The sequence below is a fragment of the Tenrec ecaudatus genome, chromosome X, assembly GCF_050624435.1.
Source record: "Tenrec ecaudatus isolate mTenEca1 chromosome X, mTenEca1.hap1, whole genome shotgun sequence".
Lineage (NCBI taxonomy): Eukaryota > Metazoa > Chordata > Mammalia > Afrosoricida > Tenrecidae > Tenrec > Tenrec ecaudatus.
In genome coordinates this window covers 130,584,769-130,606,885 of record NC_134548.1, presented here as the reverse complement: position 1 = coordinate 130,606,885, position 22,117 = coordinate 130,584,769, and the positions used below count along the sequence as shown (strand labels likewise).

General features: G+C 40.4%; 1 protein-coding gene across 1 annotated transcript; it reads left to right on the top strand.

Annotated features, from left to right (window-relative positions):
- Nucleotides 1-1,101: 1,101 nt before the first annotated feature.
- On the top strand, nucleotides 1,102-2,886 carry AGTR2 (angiotensin II receptor type 2). Its single transcript, XM_075539139.1, has one exon. The coding sequence runs from the start codon at nucleotides 1,133-1,135 to the stop codon at nucleotides 2,222-2,224; it is 1,092 nt and encodes a 363-aa protein (XP_075395254.1). The 5' UTR covers nucleotides 1,102-1,132; the 3' UTR covers nucleotides 2,225-2,886.
- Nucleotides 2,887-22,117: the final 19,231 nt, after the last annotated feature.

Sequence of the window (22,117 nt, the reverse complement as noted above, 5' to 3'; positions counted from 1 at the left end):
TTATGTTAATTGTTAAGTCAAGGAAATCATGAAAGAAAGAGCTGTTTATTGGGCGATTTTCTGGTGATTGCATTCTTAATTGGGGGGTTTTTGTATATAGTTTGAAACTAAAGTAATAGTCTTCCTCTTTGTGATACCTGTAGTAAGTTTCTTTGCATTGTTTTCAAATATTGCTGCTAGTTAAACATTTTTTAAAAGGACAAAAAAATAAATATCACAATACTCGAGGTTTGAGGATATCACTTGACAGCAATTGACTATATAATCCTGTTAAACAGCAAAGGTAAATGATAGAACTATATTATGATTAATAATTTTTATTTCACTGAGCAATCTAAGCTATTTCTACTTGGCTCTAAAACTGATTTGGTTGTTTTGTGGTGTTGTTCTCACAAATCTCATTGTAAATGGACTATTTTTTCATTTAACATACCAAGCTCAAACATGTACATTAAAAATGATATTCTTTACTAAAATATAGGCAGAAATATGTATATATTCCATAACTTCCTCTCTATGATGATTCCTCATCCAATGCATTTATTTTTGCATATTCTTATTCAGTCTTTTGTATGCTCTCTTATATTTCCTATAGCTGTATTACTTATATTTTCCATAGCTGTAATAATTTGTATATAATTAGTTACTTGAATTAGACATATCTCTATGCTTTACTAGGTAGCTGTGTGGTTTCTAGAAAGTGTAAAGATGCAGATATGTGCTTAAATGTTTTTGAAATATTAATTTTTCTTATTTCTGAGTCATTATTTGTTTGACACCTTTCCTACCCTGAATAACCTTTCAAAATGTTAATTTTCTTTAAACCTGTGGAAAGTATGATAGACCAAATGGGCAAAGGGTAGTTTTGTACAGAATTTTCAGTCCGTGAGTCTGAAAGATCTTACTTCGTACTACCATGGAGAGAATTGCCTTTTCTTTTTCAAGAGATGAAATCCATTTGTTCCCTGCATACTGTTCTCTGTCATCACCGACTTTTCTTTTGTTTTTCCCACCGAAGTGTCAAGATGCTTGTGCTTCCGTCATGTCCCCGAGCTCTGTATGTGTTCTAAGAGTTCCGTTCTCTCCCCCTCGCAGACGTCGTACTCCGCACTGGGGCTGCTGACAGTCCACGATGAAGGACAACTGCACTGTGGCACCGACCCAGGGGAGCTCGCCCAGCAGTCTTCACTCCGGACTGGCGGACTCCTCAGTGACCCACGCTTTCCCCTTTAACTGCTCACAGAAACAATCAGAGACGCATTTAGAGGCCGTTCCTGTCCTCTATTACATTATCTTTGTGATTGGGTTTCTTGTCAATATTGTCGTGGTGACGCTGTTTTGTTGCCAAAAGGGTCCTAAAAAGGTTTCCAGCATTTACATCTTTAACCTGGCTGTGGCTGACTTGCTCCTTCTGGCGACTCTTCCTCTCTGGGCAACCTACTATTCTTACAAGTATGACTGGCTCTTTGGACCTGTAATATGCAAAGTCTCTGGTTCCTTTCTGACCCTGAACATGTTTGCCAGCATTTTTTTCATCACTTGCATGAGCTTTGATAGGTACCAGTCCGTTATCTACCCCTTTCTGTCTCAGCGGAGAAATCCCTGGCAAGCGTCTTATGTAGTGCCCCTTGTTTGGTGTATGGCTTGTTTGTCCTCGTTGCCAACATTTTATTTCCGAGATGTCAGAACCATTGAATATTTAGGAGTGAATGCTTGCATTATGGCTTTTCCACCTGAGAACTATGCTCAGTGGTCAGCTGGGATTGCTTTCATGAAAAATATCCTAGGTTTTGTTATCCCTTTAATATTCATAGCCACATGTTATTTCGGAATCAGAAGACACTTACTCAAGTCCAATAGCTACGGGAAGAACCGAATCACCCGTGACCAAGTGCTGAAGATGGCAGCTGCCGTTGTTCTAGCGTTCGTCATTTGCTGGCTTCCCTTCCATGTGTTGACCTTCCTGGATGCTCTGGCGTGGATGGGCGTCATTAATAACTGTGAGGTTATAGCAGTCATTGACCTGGCGCTTCCTTTTGCCGTCCTCCTGGGATTCACCAACAGCTGCATTAATCCTTTCCTGTATTGTTTTGTTGGAAACCGGTTCCAACAGGAGCTCCGCCGGGTGTTTAGGGTTCCAATGACTTGGCTGCGAGGCAAGAGAGAGTCTGTGTCTTGCCGCAAAAGCAGCTCCCTTAGAGAAATGGAGACCTTTGTGTCTTAAGCATGAGAACGGAATGCCTGTTTTCAGCATGGCTATTAGATTTGGCATCCACCTAAAGTATCTTTAAATAATTCTAGGCCAATAATGTCTTGTTTTTGCCTCTCTCTCTAATCTTGTCTCACTTTTCCAGGGCAGGAAGCCAAATGTTAAATACATGTTTTTTCCTCTGGTGCCTTTCTGAAATTGCCGTTGTTTTTCTGGCATGTGGGTGCAAAACTGTCATTGGTGTTCCATATCCATAATCGAGAGGTAACTGGAGATCTGTCTCCAATTCCAATGAATGATGCATTACAAATGGTTCTGTGGGATTTCAGATTTCTCCTGGGGAAGTACTGGAGTTTCTTAGCAGGTTTCAGTACCCATATTCATATGGATTTCCCCCTTGAACCAAAGCCACTCTTTAAACCGATTGCATTACTTGCAGGAAATTCTGCTGAGAGTTGAGCACTTCTAAGTGTATCACAGTCGATTGATGCTAGAATATCCAAGCTCTAGGCACCTGCCTCCTACATTTAAAAACCATTTTAAATGATAACCCTTTTACATTTCATTTAAAAATAGTTTATATTTAAGCTATAACTACATATTAAGTAGGGCTAGGAATATATATTAAATCAAATTTAATCTTACATTTTGACTGAAGTAAATATATAGTTATGTATAATCCCACTTAAAATTTTGAAAGTTCGTATTTTCTCGAATCGCTTTTCAAAATAGTAAACACTGTGTATTGTTATCATTGTAAAGATCACTTTTTATATCCTTGTCCTTTTGAATATGGTGCTTTGATACATATACACCTTTGTGATTTCTATAGCTCTTTAATCTGTAATATAAATCTTAACTAGCATTGAAAAAGTCTATTCTGAATGGAATTTTGATATTCAGAGTGTCAAAAGTGACCCAGCAAATGGCAAGTTTGGTGTCAAGCAAGGTACCTGCTTGCCAAAGCCTGGAACTATGGCTTGGAAAATACAGATCACGAGGAAGTCTTGACCTATACCTAAGGTTAATGTTTGTTTCAAAATTGATAGCATTCTGTTGATAGAACTATTTTAAACCTGCCACTGCTCCATAGATATTGTTTTCAATAGAACTCCTGAGGCAGAGGAATAGCTGAAACTACCTGAATTGCTTATGGTTGACATAGAGTAAGAACTCTACCTTTAGATGTCACAGATTTCATTTGGCACCTGCTCCATTTTACACCAGGTTACCGACAATCTTCCCAGACAAATGCTGACCCCTGCGGTCAAGCTAAAGGTCCGGAGGCTCAGTATCTCCGCCGTGTCCCAGGGCTGTAGGTTGTAGACTTCCCTCCTACCACTTTATGGTAAAGGTCTAATGTCATGTTATCATATTATTTTATATAAAATCAAGTAGCTAACTATGTAATCAACTGCTAATTCATGTCTTAAATGATTTTATAAACTGTTTCACAAATAAAATCTTTAATAAAAATCTTCAATCAGAAGATCTTGTATGTTTATTTTTGTATTTTCATGGCCTTTAAATGTAGACTTGAGAATTTTACCTTCCTTGTATCCTCTTTTCATTCCTCACTGCTGTCCCTTAGCTTCAACTCTAGAACCCATATTCCTCACCTCATGTCTTATACTTCTCTAGTCTCACTTTTTCATTGCCTGTGAAAATAAAGCTGACATTTCTCATCGCGATGCACAAGATCTTAGGAAATCTGACCCTCGCTCTTATTTACACCTTTAAATCCTATGCTCAAATCTCTTTATTTTCTGTGATTTCCTCTTGCATGCACCTCACCTGCACGATGCTTGGGATTATTTATTAATAATTATTGACTTATTAATCACCATGTACTTGACTCTGACTCATGGTAATCCTCACATACAAGAACTAAATGCTGTATGCTCCTGCACCATAGTCACAATTTTAATGATATTGGAGTTCATCGTTGTATATTTATTTTATGTGACTTTAAGCCCAGAGGTCTAACCTTCTAGCCCTCTACCAGAAAATATTCAATTGTGATCCATGCAGGGCTTTTTGACTAATTTTCAGAAGTATAAATCCTGACCTTTCTTCCTAGTCTGTCTTACTTAGGACCTGCTCATCACGGCTGATGCTGCTGGTATTTCCGGTGCTAGTGGCAGTGCTTCCAGCACCATAGCAACATACAAGCCACCACAATATAACACAATGACAAATGGATGGTGGTAAGAATCATAGTGATAGCTACTATTAGGTGAACATTATATCCTAGGTTTTATACTTTCTCTTTTAATATGCATCATCTTGTTTCATTCTTATAATGATTGTAATACTTCCTTTTTACAAATATAGGAAACACATCACAGTCCAAACCTGAAATCCCCTTGTCACCTACTAGATTCCAACACCTAGTGACCCTGTAGCACTGTAGGACAAAGTAGAACTGCACAATGGGGTTTTCAAGGTTTTAATATCTATGGGAAGGATCCTTAGTGATCCTGTGATCACATTAGGCAGCTAATTGGAAGGTTGGCAGTTCCTACCAACCAGCTGCTCCTTGGTAGAAAGATGTGGCTGCTCCTATAAAGAATTATGGCCTCAGAAGTCCTTTATAAGATCCTTTGATTCAAAATCACCTTGATGGCAGTGAGAGGGTTACTCTTTATGGAAGCAGACTGCCACATAATTTTCCTAGGGAATGCTTGATTGATTCTACCCACCAATCTTTCAATTAGCAGCTTAGAACTTAACTACTGTGCCACCAGGGTGCCAAGGCACCGCAAAATCCCAACTAATCCTTACATTTGGCACTGAGCGATGACCTGGTTAGTCCTAATTGCTATAATATTAAGCTGTATGCTTAATTATGTATCTTTGGCCATGAAGCAGGCATTTTAGAGTCTCACACTGGCCTTTCAGCTTCCTGCTACCTCTGAAAATCCCAACCTCACCAACATGCAATCTTCTAGGCAGGCATTGCATTTACACATTTATGTAAAACGAGAGAAATTAATTTTAAGAAAGACAATACTTTAGCTTAACTAGTAAATTATACTCACCGTGAGTGCTGTGCTCGTTTAAAGGAGAGGGGAGAGTGGTTGCACACCTTGGTGAACATAGCCAATCCCACTGAGGTCACATGTGGATCCTTGTAATCAGTTCCCTCTTTCCAACCCACTCAACCTCTACCCTCCCAGTATTGCCCATCACACCCCTGGTTCTGAAGGTATCATCCACCCTGGATTCCCTGTGCCTCCAGCTATATTACCATAGTGAATGAAGGGAGAATTGCAGAGTGGAGACCCAAAGCCCATTTGTCGGTCACTGGAGATCCCCCACAGAGGGGTCTAGAGGAGGAGATGAGTCAGTCAGGGTGCGACGTAGCATCGATGAAGAATACAGCTTTCCTCCAGTTCCTAAATGCTTCCTCGCCCCCCCCACCCCGCCCACTACGATGATCCGAATTCTACCTTGCGAGCCTGGATAGAGCAGAGGTTGTATACTGGTGCCTTTAACTTTTATAAGCCTCCCTGTGTCTTCTCCTGCCTCTGTGTTTTCCCCTAATCTCTCTCTTATTATGTATTGTCTCCTTCACCCAAGTTCTCACTTGTCTAGCCTCTAGCCATGACTTCCCCTTCTATCCCCAGTAAGCATCAAAGAACACGTCTTTTAGCAAATATTTATTTATTTTAAAAATAATTTTATTAGGGACTCATATAATTCTTATCACAATCCATACATACATCAATTGTGTAAATCACATTTGTACATTCATTGCCCTCATCATTCTCAAAACGTTTGCTCTCCACCCAAACTCCTGGCATCGGCTCATCATTATTCCCCTCCCTCCCCTCTCCCCACTCCCTCATGAACCCTTGATAATTTACAAATTATTATTTTGTCATATCTTGCACTGTCTGACGTCTCCCCTCACCCACTTTTCTGTTGTCTGTGCCCTAGGGAGGAGGTTATATGTAGATCCCCCTTTTCAGCCCACCCTCACTCCACCCTCCCGGTATCACTACTCACACCACTGGTCCTGAAGGGATCATCTGTCCTGGATTACCTGTGTTTCCAGTTCCTCTCTGTACCACTGTACATCCTCTGTACTAGCCATATTTGTAAGGTAGAATTGGGGTCATAATAGTGGGGGAAAGGGGGAGGAAGGATTTTTGGAATTAGAAGAAAGTTGTATGTTTCATTCTTGCTTCATCGCAGCCTGACTGGCTCGTCTCCTCCCTGAGACTCTTCTGTAAGGGGATGTCCAGTGGCCCACAAATGGGCTTTGGGTCTCCACTCCGCACTACCCCCCTCATTCACAATTACATGATTTTTTTTTTGTTCTGATGATGCCTGATACCTGATCCTTTCAACACCATGTGATCACACAGGCTGGTGTGCTTCTTCTATGTGGGCTTTGTTGCTTCTGAGCTAGATGGATACTTGTTTACCTTCAAGCCTTTAAGACCCCAGATATTATATCTTTTGATAGCTGGGAACCATCAGCTTTTTTCTCCACATTTGCTTATGCACCGAATTGTCCTCAGTGATCGTATCAGGGAAGTGAGCATACAGTGATATGGTTTTTTTTTTTGTTCTTTGATACCTGATAACTGATCCCTTCAGCACCTCATGATCATGCAGGGTGGTGTGTTTCTTCCATGTGGGCTTTGCTGCTTCTGAGCTAGATGGCCGCTTCTTTTTCAGAATGGTGCTCTGGACCTTAAATTTGCAAAATGGGATTAGAGTTACCAGGAAATTCATCTCTTGCAACTTGTCAAAGGATATTTTTTTATTCTACAAAGACAAGTGTTAGTTATTTTCACATTTTAATATCCCTGAATTAGATTTATGAAACATAACATTTTGTAAACATCTTCTCCATCCCTCCCCCCCGCCCCCCCCCGCCAACAAGTCTTTCTAGGTCTGCATCAAAGTGAAGAGCAATGTGAGAGTGAGAAAATTCTATGGGTTCTCTTCTTTTATCACAAGGGTCTGAGAGTGGAAAAGTGTCTACTGGCCTCACATATTAAGAAAAGAGAGCTCTAACCCTGATAAGGTGAAATCACACATGGAAATAGGAAAGTTGGGGGTCATCATGCAAATGTATCTGTAGGCTGTGGTGCCGCCCGGGTCAGTGTCACCCAGTGTGGTATGGAGCGTCTCCTGGGGTTAGGCCCCGTTATGCAGGGACCTCTTCAGGTTCTACATCGTACAGAATCTTGAGTAATGTTTATTGCAAAATTTGATCCTAGAATAACATGCACAAAGGATCGTTACGTATTTCTTATATGTAATATTTTTTAGGTTATATGGCTACTAGCATCACAATTTGTTTGTGAAATTTACATTGAATTGCAATATTATTAGTTACAACATTATTAGTAATGGAAAAAGAGAAACCTCTGCTCCTAAAAGAAGGAAAAGCCCTTTATTTACCACTTTATTCTCATAAAAATCTTTGACATGTTTGCAAATACTAATAACGACAATATTGGAGTTAAAACGCTAGAAAATGTGACAGAATCAGCAACTATACACACACTGGCCACAACACAAAGAACAAGTGCAAATGAAACCAAGTGTGATTATAATTGGGTAATACTGACTGCTGCCCTGAGCATGTTGGAATGCTTAGAAAATGAATTAGCACAGAGTCTTAGCTTTGTTTGTATATTGGTACATGAAACCTGGGTTTATGAAAAATCTTTTTGTGGTTACCATTAACTACAGGGCAGAAATACTGCATAAAAATGTTACAGACATTGTGGCAGTTACATAATCTTTTGTCAACCTGAGCGAAGCGGTGGAGTCTAGCTTGTCAATAAGGTCATTGCCAATGAGGACTCTGTGTGGACATGATCTTCTCCTGAGGATTCTGGGAATTCCCATCTTCCTCCCTAGAGGTAGGGCATGCAAGCTCCTTGTGAAACATTCCTGATGACAAGCCAGATGGTGCTATGCTGATTAAGCCAGAGTCCTGGAGCTGGAGGAGCCACGTAGGGACCTACGCCAACACTGAGATCCTCCCACCGCCATTCGATCCATACGATTTTTCCATCCACTGGCTTGTGGTCTTCCTATATTAGGCATCACTACATGGCTGCGTGAGTCTAAAGAAGAATTTATGGACTAGTTTGGGACATATGGGCTACTATAGGATTTCTGGACTTGATCTTGACTGGGTTGGGATATTTTATAATGTACAATTGCTCTTTTATATAAAGCTCTTTCTTATACACACGAGTGTCTGAATTTGTTTCTCTAGTCTACCCAGACTAACACAGACATTTTGGTGTTATCGCCTCAGATAGTGTCACCTTTTGCAACTCGCGCCTCCACATTCTCTAATGATGCCAATGACCATAGATATTTTGTGTTGATTTCACTCACCAATATTAATCCATGCATGGATTCATATTTTACCACTGAAAAGAACCGCTTTCTCTGTAAAAGTCCGGTGGTTAAGAGCAGAATACACTAACTTTTAGGCATTGTTGCTCACATATACACACATATCTATCAAGTAGTCAGTATTCTCAGAAAGAAAATCCCAAGATTTATTTTTTTAAATCATTTTTGGGGGGCTCATACAGCTCTTATCACAATCCATACATGTAACCATTGTGTCAAGCACATTTGTGCATATGTTGCCATCATCATTCTCAAAATATTTTTTTTCTACTCAAGCCCTTGCTGTCAGCTCATTTTTCCCATCTCCTTCTCTCATGATCCCTTGATAATTGATAAACATTTTCATGTTTTACACCTACTATCTCCCTTCACCCACTTTTCTGTTATAACACTCCTGGGGGGTGTTTTATGTCAATCCTTGTGATTGGTTCCTTCTTTATTCTCCAAGCCTTTCCCTTCCCCTCCTAGAATCACTACTCTCATTATTGGTCCTGAGGTATTTATCTGTCCTGGATTTCTTGGGAGCACTCAAGACTTTTTAAAAAAAAATTACAATTGGTAAATATTTCCTATTGTGGTATCATTGAAAATTTATAAATGCACACACACACATATATAAATTAGCCTAAGAGGCCAATGAGATAACTTTGTTAATCGCATAAAGTAAGGTTACTTGATAAGTATAAGATTATGTACATTACTATATAATTCCTTTAATTTTCTCAGTCTTTATCCATATATTTATCTTTTTTCCCCCATTTTATTGGGGGCTCTTAGAACTCTTGTTACAAACCATAAATCAATTGTCTATGACATATTCATATATATATTTCATCATTCTTTTCTTGGCATTTACTCTCCATTGAGACCTTGGCATCAGTCCTCTTTTTTTCTCCCCCCGCTTCATGGCCCCCTGATAGAATGTAAATTGTTAACTATTTTTAAATCTTACTCTGACCGTTGTCTCCTTTCTGTTTCTGTTGTTCTTTCCCCTGACTGGGGTGTGTGTGTGTGTGGTTATATGCTATTCATTGTGATTGGTGCCCCCCTCTCTCCCCACTTCTCCCCCCTTCCCCTTCCCCTTTCCCTTCCCCTTTTGGTATCTCTATGTCCATTCCTTTTCCTGGGTTCCATGTATTGTGAGTTTTATCTCTTGCCTATACCTATGTACATGCTCCCATCTAGTCTAGATTGGGAGGCGGCACTGAGGTCATTATAGTGGGGGGGGTAGGGGGTAGGGGGGTGAGGTCACGAGGAGGCCTCCAGGAAACAGAGGTACATTGCACGACCCATTAGTGCTCTACTGCACCCTGATTGACTCACCCCTTCCCTACGACCCCTCTGTGGGGGATGCTCCATTGTCTGTAGATGGGCTTTGGGTCTCCGCTCCAAACCTTCTCCATTCTCACCAATGTTTTTTTGTTTGTTGTTTACTGTTATTGTGAATCTTCTGATGTCTGTTGCCCAGTCTCATTACCTCACATTTGCACCTGCTGGTGTGCTTCTTCCATATGGGCTTGTTGACACACTGTTGGATGGCTGCTTGTTTAACTTCAAGCCTTTAAGACCCATGACACTATATCTTTTAATGGCCAGGCACCATCCTCTGTCTTCACCACATCTGCTTATGCAATCGTGGGGGTTGGGGGTGAGCATCACAGAATGCCAATTTGTTAGAACAAAGTGTTCTTATATTGAGGAGAGGTGTGATCTGAGACCCAAGGTCCATCTGCAGCTTCAATGTATTGCCTTGTAAATATATATACAGGCCCATACTACTATTGTTATAGATCAATGCATTTGCATAAACGCACACCTCTGTTAATCTCCCTATCTATGCCTTTGCTTCTTAGACCTTGCCTCTCTTTCCTTTTGCCCACTCCTGCCCTGCCAGCACGTCCCCCCTTCTTCCACTTCTTATTGCTGCCTCTCCACTAGCTTGGTGTTGCTCTAATACTCACAGGACCTCTAACATCTCCAAGATGCTGGTTCCACTTCCCTAGTTGTTCCTCTGTCCATGATGCTGTCCACTCACCACACCCTTTTCCCAACTCTACCTCCCGGGCCATTGGCCCCATTGCCTTCTTGCCAGGCTTCCCTTCCATGGCCCAACCCATATAATTAGACAACCCATCCATGTCCTAGTCTGAACAATAAGAAAACCTACAGTTGAAGAAAGCAAAGGGAAGGGAAAAAGATGAGAGAAAAGAAAAAAAGGAAAAAGACCCTAGATAGATCCAGTTCTGTTTGCTGGTCCCCATGGGACCCACTCCCCTGGTCCTGTGGGGGATCCAGGGGCTGCCCCTCCTTGTCCGACGTCCATTCTTGGGGTTCCTCAAGGGCTCTGCGCTCAGCTCTACTCTGATTTCTGACCTGTTATGCTTCATTTCCACACTGTCTCACCACTGTGTGTTCCAATTATTGTCTCCGTATTCTCCAGTTAGTGTACAACAGGTCTTTATCTCTTTTTACATATTTCCTATTGACTATGTCCTTCTTCATCACTTGGTGTGTGTGTTAATCTGAGCAGACCAGACAAACAAATCCATGGACACACATATGTGTACAAGAAAGAGATTTATATACAAGAGCCATTGAACATTGAGAAAACATCCCAGCCCAGTCCAGATCAAATCCATAAGTTCGATATTAGCCCATAAGTCTGATAGCAGTTTATAAAGTTCTCCTCAGACTCACAAAACACATGCAATGACACCAAATGTAGAAGATCACAGGCCAGGGGGTAGAAAGTCTTTGGATCAAGTGGTATTGGAAACATCTCCGCGCTAGCAGGGCTGCCTGCATGGGGTGGGTCCATGTGTCTTGTCAGCTGCTATGTCTCCCAGGGTGTGAGCAGAGAGTCTCTTCTACCTCCAAGGAATAACATATTGGATTTCCCAGAATTCTCAGGAGAGGACCAAATCCACACAGAGGCCTCATTGGCTGTGATCTGATTGACAAGCTAGACTCCACCCCTTTGCTCAAAATCCTCTCAAATGAACAATTACGTAATTACAACATGGTGATACTTTCCCCCATACTCCCAAATTTAAAAGACTCAGACCTCCAACTCTGACCTGGCTTACCAGTAACACTGTTTTCATCCATACTGGGTCCTATGTAAGTCCAACATCTTCTGAGCTTTAAGCAATGCAATAGCTCACACTTGGTTGCAATTGTCTGTTTTGGATGAAGTTCTTGGAAATCTGATCAATCCACTGGCCAATCCTTTGAAGTTGTTGTTACCATCCCTGAAAAAAAAAAAAGCAAAGCTGTGCCTCTGTACCTGTGTGCCTCATTCAATTCAGGCGTCTTTGCTAATAATCTTTTATTAAATGGCATATTCCATCTTATAGAAGCACCCTGATTTTGTTTTAAAAATTAACATCTGTTTATAAATAACAGTTGTACTTTTTCCACTTCAGTAAACACTACTGTGATTGGTAACCTTGCAGCTAAATTTTATTTTATCCCTTTAATTAGCGTATGTAAAATTATACATAGAAATTTTACTTGTAAATTGTGTTGCCCACTAAAATGGATATTTGATTTTCCATTTAGTACAGAAGTTTAGGAAAACTCCTAGTCAACAGGAGTAGTAACTCTTTTTAACAAACATTCTTCAAATAGTTGTTGATAATTTTCATCATTGAAAAGAAATGCTACTTTCACTTGATTCTACATTGAAATACATTCTGACAATTTATAGAAGACAAAAGTGTGATTCTATTGAAATAAAAGTTGACCAAAATTCAGTGTGTTTCCATCATAGTGAATAAGTATGAATTAGCTTTTCTATAAAGCAAGACACATAATTATGAAGAACAAAATTTTAAGAAAAATAACTATTACATAGGATATACTATGATCTATTTTATTCTATTTCCCTGTAAATATATTAATCTCCATTTACTAAGTTGATTTCATAACTTACTAACAAACTGTAAATTATATTTAGAAGAACATTACCATGAGATTAGGACAATTTCCATCTATCAATTACTGAAATGGAAAAGGTCCATAGAGAAGCTTAAATAAAATAGATGATAAATTTTTTCCAGCTCAAGATGATTTCTTGATGATATCCATTTATGTTTTCCTCCATACCCACATAATACTGAAATGAAAAGTAGAATACAAAAATGAAAATAAATTGATTGCACCAGAAAGGTCAGGAGATATACGATTATTGGAAAATACAGAGAGAAATTTATGGAACTTAAAAGGTGAGTGGAACAATATAAATGATTAGGGCTTCAGATACAACCATATTAAACAGAAGACAAGAGGGCCTCCAAACAATGATTGCCCATAGAACCACAAATAATCCTAAGATCAAAGGCAGGGCAGGTTAGAAGAAACAGTTCATAGATAATGAGCCGACTAATTTTTAAAGAGGAACACCTGTGTTGACCCTGGCTTTCAGAGTGAATGACTCAGGAATTTGCCTGTTGGCTAGTATCAGGAACAAACTAACCATTGCCTAAGAGAGGACTCCAGCTCCTATCACTCCTACAGAACAGAGTAGAACTTCTAAGGACATCTATAATGGCATAACTTTATGGGAGCAGCCTAGCACATCTTTCTCCTGAATATCATACATGCAGATCCTTATAAAGGACATCCACATGTGAAAGACTCTCATAATAACTATTGATTTCAGAGAAGGGCTATTCTGAGAAATGTTTAAGTGCCAAGTAGATGGGAAATCCCCATGTAGAAAACAAACAATTTTATACTTTTAGTAAAACCTGCCAACTACACAAGTCATCTTTCCTCCACTTCACAATTACTGGAATTCTGGTTGCTATAATTTAAATTTGCATTAATAGGCCAAGAGGACAAGGATTCTCAGTTAGCCTGGGGGAATACATTCTATTAATTACGTTAATTTATAGCCGCACCTGTAAATCTAATCAGATAACTAAAAAGCAACCAATAATTGAGAAAGACAAGAGTTAGGAAAATGAAACTCCACTCAGTAAAACATAAGAATCAACCTCCTAAAGAGCCAGAATTAGTAAAACAAAACAGAGCATCTAAGATAAAAATTAAACAGAAATTCTTAATTGCCTTAGAAAAATATGAGCTACAAAATTTCTAATGTAGGTTTAGACTTTTCTGTAAAAAGAAAGCAACAACAAGCAACAAACTTGAAAACTCAGAAGTTATAATCACCATTACTGAAACTTAATGGTCCAATGAGTAGAGCATTTAGCAATGTTGATAACCAATATATTTATGTATAAAAGTCAATAACTTTCTCAGAAAATAAATAAAACAGTTAGAATATTCATTACGAAGCCTCTGCTCTTACACATAAACAGACTATTCAAATGATGCATTATCATACTGTAATATAGTCCAATAAAATGACCAACACTATTTTATTAACTAATAAAAGAAGCTGATTATAAATTTTACGTTAGAAAATATTCTGGAGTATATTGCACAACAGAAACATGGGTGAAGGGAGACAGGGGAGGGTATAAAACATGAAAATTAAATTAATTTATAAATTATCAAGTGGTTCACAAAAATGGAAGGGTTGGGGAGGGAGAGCAAAAATGAGGAGCTGATACCAAGGGCTCAAGTAGAAAGAAAATGTTTTGGAAAAGTTGATGGCAACATATGTAAAAATGTGCTTGATACAATGGATGTATGGATTGTCATAGAACTGTCAGAGTCCCCAATAAAATGATTTATTAAAAAAAAGAAAAAGAAAAATACAGAAGGAATAAACACAGGTCAGTGGCACAGAATAGACTGTATAGCAATAGAATCAAAGACATTCGGGAATATAATAAATTACATGCTCCTCTTCAAAATTGTTTTCAATTTGTGCCCTTGAGTGAATTTCAGCTCATACTGACCTTAGAAGACAGAGTAGAGCTGCCCCCTAGACATAGATATTTAGGTTGTAATTTCTATGGGAGCAGATTGCCAGTTTTTCTTCTTTTTTTCCTCCAAAGGGGTGGCTGGTGGATTCAAAGTGCCAAACTTTTGGTTAACAATAGGCTGTTTATCATTTTGGCACCAGGGCTTTTTAAATAGTGGGAAAATGGATTATTTATTCCATAAATGGTTTTGGAAAAATTGGATAACTCTAACAAAAAAGATAAACTTAAGCATTTAAAATTTGCTCTTTAGAATAAAGTGTATTCCAAAAAACAGCACATTTATATATAAAATGTAAAGGCAGTACTCATGAAGGAATCACTGAAGATCTGGGTGCTACTGTATAGCAGAATTGAAGAAAGCAGCTATCCATTGGAATAGAGCCTGGGGTCTTAAAGGCTTGTATCCAAACAAGCAGCCATCTAAGAAAGGAGTCAACCAAGTTCTCTTGGAAGAAGCACACCAGCCTATGTGATCCAAAGATGACAAATGACAAAGTCCAAATATGATGAATGGAAAGATATCAAAGCTTAAATTGTCAATCCAAATCTATATAAAGCTATGGAGGACAGTGGGAGCCCCAATCCTAATCAGATTAGGCCTCCGCAGATTCCATCTGGCCACAGCTGAGGGAGTGAACTGCTTTGCTAGCAGAGAGAGAGGATTGTAAATGGAGTATGGTGGATGCAACGATGCTATAAGCTGAAATCCAGTCAGTTGACCACTCTCTTGACTCATCCTGAATTTGCTTGAGGTTTAAATATTTCTCACTTGTTTCCGGACAGAAGTTTTCTCTATGGCTTATTTTAATTTCCCTGGTGGTCTTTTTGTCCTTCCTGTATTAAAAATGTTTGTTATGTTTCTCAGTTTATGAAGCACAGATGAATAGGATACATAGAGACAATAATTGATGTAATAGCTTTTGGGGGAGGGGGAGGTTGAGGGGAATTGAAAAGCAAATAATAAATACGAAAGGGAGAGGGTGCACTAGAACTGATTGTGAGGATGTATACACAACTCTTTTTAAAAGCAACTTAGCTATGGTAGTGTATGATATGTCAACTTTATCTCAATAAAACTATAGGGGAAATGCTAAAATTAGTAGAAGACAAAAATGCAAACATTCTCTTACATTATTTGAGTGGGGGTGGTCTTTCTAGGCATGTAACAAAATCCCCATCAATTGGGAACCACTTCTTAATTTCAGCCAATCAGAGACCACTGATGAATCCTAGACAACCAAAGACTGCTGCTTGCGTCCTACTCAAACAGGGACAATTGTCGTTTAAACAATGACAACAAACCGTGAGATGGTCAGGCTGCTTGCCCTATCCTTATTTCCCACTCAGAGAACCACAGCTCTAACTCAACAGAGCCACAGGTGGTGTCTGCTCTGTCTGCTTTGTGCTGGACAAGGGCATTGGCCTTGCCTAACACCTTGACTCTGTCCAGACTATTCCTACAGAAGGCATGCTCGAGCTAGTCTAGATCCTCCTGCTGGAGGGGCTGATAGACTGGTTGATTTGTGTGGGTCTTCAGAGTTGGGGTCGTCCGCTTGCTTGATAACCGAGTCTAGGAAGCCTTCGGGGCAAGGACTCCTGCAACTACAAAAGAAATCTGTCTTCCAAACTATCATTCCAGCCAATCTGTAAAGGGGTCGCCTACACCTGAGGTTTTGACCAACTCGTGGGAGAGGGCAGTTAACCCTTAGAGGCACGTGGAGTTATTGGAAAATGGGGTGCCATGGTGGGCACTCCACTGGGAGAGCTTTCTGATGGTTTTGAGGGCTGATGAGCAGAAGACAGAAATGGCCTATGAAATGTTTACCATTCATTCTAAATCCCAGCCCATACCACTACTCTAGTGAGGTGCTAAGATTATTTAGGGTGGGGATGTATATAGACATATACATATATGTATATGTATAGGTGAAAATGATTGCAAGCTTTTGTCACTGCAGCTTCAGCGTGCGGGCCCCTTCCACAAATGGGGCAATGACTTTAGGCCTTCACAGCCCCAAATGCCTCCATGAGTCCACAATACTTCCAACCGTCTACCACAGGGTCCCACAGATTGTACCAAGAAGGAGAGGAGGGGGGCAGGAAATAACGGTCAACTCGCAGCACTTTCATTAGGAAACACGTGACATTCTTTCCTCGTTGTGGTATAGGGGAAGAGACAATACTCTGTATAGGAGAGCTGTCTCTGATACCTCACAGTTCTACAGGAAACATCAAAGGAGATGGTTTGCGTGTAGGACAATTGAGTGACGTTAATGACCCAGGTCTGTCCATACATAATTAACCAAAGATCTTGAAATATTAAAATCAATTCAAAAGACACCATGACTGGTTTCCTTTTGGGGTATTGTATTATGATTTTTAAATTAATCTCTACCTGGGACATGCTGACTGCTATTTCTGGCACATCATGGGCCCAGACCTTCAGGGTCAATGTCTCTCAACTCAGGTGGGAGGCTCCCATCTCTGCTCACAGGCTACAAAACTATCAGGTAGAACATAGGAGCAGGCTGGGAAAGACCCGCACCTTCACTCAGGCCAGCAAATCTCGGCCTGAGAAGGGAGAATGAGTCTCTGGGAGCCTGAAGAATCAGAGGGTGAAGAAGACCCTCTTCATAAGCCCGGTAGGATTGGAGTGAGATGAGATAAATACCTTGGTGAACCGGCTTGCTTCAGTAAGTGGCTGGGATTTCTCAGCCAGCCAAATTGCCCTCATTCCCTCAATAGTGCAAGTCTGCGTATAATCCTGAGCTGCTCAATCGACTTTGCCAGCTGGGCCTAGTTGGTAATTCCATCCTGGATCATCATCTGGCACTGCACGGGCCCCATGAGCTAACCGAGGATTGGTAACCCTCACTCTGTGGGTCTGACAAACTTCATCAAGTATTCTGTGTCTTTCATTGGGAGAGTAAATATATTCCAAGATAGGCATTTAATCCCTCCAAGTAATATTAAAGATGGTCATCAAGCCTTGAAAGCTTTGATATACCTGATCAGGGTCTACTGTGATGGTGCCTAGCTTATTTTTACACATTTTTAGGTCTCCCATGCTAAAGGGGACATGAACTCATGCCACTTGGCTGTTGCCTCCGACCGCATCCTGTAAAGGGCATAGGGCAGGGTAGAGTCACCCTCCCAGTTGAGGAGGCACCAGGTGAGTCTCCTTTACAGACTGAGGGTCAGGCTCCATGGGGGGCTGTGGGTCCTTTAACATTTTCTGACCTGTGTACCATCTTGGGGGAAACTTTGGGGGAAACTTCTGGTTTGTCTGGGTCAACTTCCTTTTCATCGGTCAGAACAGCTGGTCAAGTTGGGTTGGTCTTAGGTGGGATAATCAGGAAGGAAGCAGCTTGAATAAGTTTCTGAGTGATCCTACAAAAGTATAAAAACCTGTACATATGGGACACTCAAACTCGACCCCTTCCAGGTGCAGACAAGAGCTAACTTCCAAATGGTCTTGTATTCTGGAAAGCTGCCTAACGGTTAGTGCTCTCTGTTCTCCAGCGGGCATTGAGGCCAAGCATATTACAGGGAAAACACTGTTTTTTCTTTCTCGGGTAGTTTACCTAGAGGCTCAGTGTATTCCAGTCCTGAAGGATACAATCTAAAGGTCTTATGGGAGACTGATTTTGTCCCGTGCTTGCAAGACCTACAGGGAAAAGAGAGGAAGTATTCAAGTGAGTGAAAGAAACAAAGAGTGCCCTACTTCTTAGTCATTTTTTTGGTGTAAAAACAATAGTTTTGTCTTTAATGTTTCTAGGCCTAACTCAGGGAGCACGCCAAAATGAAAAAGATCAGGTGAGGTGGGTGGTGGAGGGGAGGCTTATCCCACCCATTGTCCTGGTCTGGGATTGTTCTCCCATCTTGGGGAGAACCCCAAAGTACTCAGAGAGCTGGATCCAGAGGAGGCTTCTTGTCCCTATAGGATCCCATACTGCTGAAAGCAACAGAGAAGGTGCTACTGCCTATCTCCTCAGCGCAACTTTCTTGGCATCCCTGTCTCTTGGGCTGAGATAGACCCATCTCATTTCCATCAAAGTGATCTGGTAAAAGATTCTCAAGTCCCCCTCCTTGGGCCGAAGCCTGGATCCCGAGTAGGGAGATACAAGAGTTCCAACCTGGTCCAGGAAGGCCACCTCGGGGAGCTTTGGTTTAGGTTTGGGGAACATATGTTGCTGAGCGCATGGCTTTAACTCCAACTAGAAAAGATAAGCCTCAGTTGTAGGCAAGATGGTTGGTGGCAACCATGAAAGCAAAAGAGGTTGTTCTTCCAGTTCCTCCTGGACTCTCAGAGGTGAGGCAATAGTTTGGGGGTTATGTGTTGCTTGAAACTTGCTGACCGAGAGGCCAGACGCGGGTGAGGGGTTTCACTATTGGATGTTCCTAAGGCCTAAGCTATATCTCAAGAGGCTCTTCTAGAAGTGGCCGCAGGTTCTGGATGATCATGGCAACACAGAAGAACTTCCCCAGGCTTGGTTTGTCTCTCATGGGAACTTTTGGCAGCTTGCTGGCATGTCTGTTAGGGTTCCACTGCTCTAGGTAACAGGCATACCATTATAAATCCACGGCTAGGCCGCCCCATTGGCTGGCAGTTGGTGGAGAGATCACCTTATCTCACACAAGTATATCTTATCACCTATTCCTAAACCTGGCAGGGGCAGGCCCACAGTTTCCCCCTTTTTAATGGGGCTCAGAGGTTCAGGGAACCAAAAGGAGGGAGAGAGAGGAAGGGAGTCTCTATCTTACCTGGAGGATCCTGTTGCCAATCTAGTTACTTCCTGTATGGGCCATCGAGATGCTAGGGTACGATGACACCTTGTGTGGGTGAATCCTGGTGCCTCAGACTTTTCTAAAGGAGAGGTGGCATGGCAGCAATGCAGACACCCAAGGGATTGTAGGAGAAAGAGGCACAGCAGGTTTATTAAACAGTAACATCAGGATACGCTGGGGACAGATCTCCAATGGGTCTGCACTGCAGAAAGGGTGAGAGTATTGAGATCTAAAATGATTTTTTTAAGTCACAAATGAAGTACAACCTATTTCAAACATCAACATAAAATCTAATTTCTATGGTTATCAGATTATAATTTTAAAGTGTCCCCCTTGCAACAGCAAAAATATGTAGAAAGCACACGAACAAGAACTATGGTTCATTTACAAGTGGAAAAAAAACTATCTCCGAAGAAGTCTAGAAACTGGAATTACCAGATAAAAATGTTATATCAACTGTTTTACATTCAATTAAAAACAGAATGCAACCTAAAGGAAACTAAAACTAAAGAAAACAGAAGAAAAATATCTAAATGTATATGTTTTTGCCTACTACCAAATTGGCTCTTATTCCTGAAGGCCTGATATATAGAAAAATAAAACATTGCCTAGTCCTTTACCAATTTCATAATCCTTCTTTGTTTTTGCTGAGCCTCACATTGACTAAATATAATCTCAAGAGAGACTATCAATAAGGAGATAAGCTGAAAATCCAAACTCACCGCCATTGTATTGATTCCAATTTATGGCGACCCTATAAGACAAAGTAGCACTGACCTTATGGTTTTCTATATGGGAGCAGAAAGCCTCATTTTTCTCTCATGGAATGGCTTATGGTTTCGAACTGCTGACCTTGTGCTTAGCAGCTAAACTCCTAACCCAGTAACCTAGGAACTGTTTAAAGGAGCAAAGTCAAAGTGGCGGAACTAATAAATAAATAAAATGAAAAATTCACTAGAGGAATTTAACAACAGATTGAGCCAGTAGAAGACAAACTCAGTAAATTTGAAGATAACTTCCTTGATATTATCCTTTAGGAGAAAAAGGTAAAGAAAATAAGCAGAACATGAACAGCTCAGTGAGATCTCTGGGACATCTTCAAGTGTAGTGATAGATGTATACTGGTATTCACAGAAGGAGAGTACAGATAGAAAGGGGCATATAGATTATAAGAAGAGATCTTAGGCTAACACTTTCCAAATCTTATGAAAAACATTAATATACATATCTGTGTTAGACCGAAGCGACTAGAGAAACAAAGACAGTGACACTCCTAAGTGTAAAAAAGAGCTTTATATCAAGACGTTTTATATATCAGGAAAATATCCCAGCCAAGTCCAACTCAAGTCCTTAAGTCTGATACTAGTCCATAAGTTCCTCTTCTGACTCATGCTGCCACATGCAATGATGGAGGATGCAGGAAGATCACAGGCTGGTGGGTGTAAACTCTTGTGGATCAAATGGTGGTGGAAGCATCTCAGGGCTATTGCAGGTCTCAGAGTGGCTCCCCAGCAGGAAGGGGAAGACCTAGAGAGAGAGGAAGGGTCCCAGGGCCCTCCTTATTAGAAGGCCTCACCCACAAAAAAGGGACCATCAGTCTGCGACCTGATTGACAGGTTGAATGACTAATGCAGACTTTTACAAAACAAAAAGAGAATCTTGAAAGAAGCAAGGGAGTACAAAGTCAAAATATAGAGAAATCGCTATAAGATCAATCGTCAATTTATCATAAGAAATTATGGAAGCAATAAGGCAGTGGGATGATTAAAAAGTGCTGAACAATAAAAATCCTGGCAACCAAGAACTCTATATCTGGAAAAACTATCCATTGAAAATGATGTACAAATGTGCTTGACACAATGGATGCATGTATGGATTGTGATAAGAGTTGTAGGAGCCCCCCATAAAATGATTTAAAAAAAGAAAATGAAGGTAAAAAAACATTCCCAGCTAATCAACGGCTGAAGGAGGTCACTAGCACTAAATATGCCCTGTCTATTAGAATCAACTTGCTGGCAATGAGAATAGAAGTTGCCCAACAAAAATGGTTAAAAGCAGATAATGCTGAAGTTATAGATAGTGATTGATGTCATACAAAGACCAAAATAATTAAATATCAATAAAGGTAACAACAAAGGTAAATATAAAAGCTTGTATAATTAGATTTTTCTGTTTATCATATACATTTTTATTACTTAAAAGACAATTGCACAAAATAATTATAATTATATGCTAGTAGGCACACAGTGTAATTTATGAAAAATAACAACATTAAGTGTTGGGGATGGAATTGCAGAGGAGAATAAATGTTTACTACTGAAAAAATTTTGGTATTGATTAAAGCTCAGTCATGATAAGTTTAGGATGTTTACGGAAAACCCTAGGGTAACGACTAGAAAAACAAATACATACCGAAGAAATGAGAAAGAAATTAAAATAATGTGTTAGGGTCGACTAGAAAAAAAATCATAGACATTAATATGTGTATAAGGAAGAGCTTTATATACAAGAGCAATTGAATATTGAGAAAACATTCCCAGCCCAGTCCAGATCAAGCCGTCTGATATAAGGCCATATGTCTGATTCCAATCTATAAAGTCCTCCTGAGATTCATGAAATACATGCATTGACACCAAATGCAGGAAGATCACAGGCCAGTGGGTAGGAAGTCTTGTGGATCCAGTGGCACTGGAAGCATCTCAGTGCTGGCAGGGGTTTCCACGTGCCTCCTCCAGCTCCAGGACACTTAATGTATCCGCGTAGCTCCATCACGCTCGTTGTCAGCAATGTGCCACAGGGAGTGAGCATGTGTCCCGCCTCCAGC

Bases quoted from the DNA above. Each gene is read 5' to 3' on its own strand.
- AGTR2 (XM_075539139.1), top strand. From the start codon at position 1,133: ATGAAGGACAACTGCACTGTGGCACCGACCCAGGGGAGCTCGCCCAGC.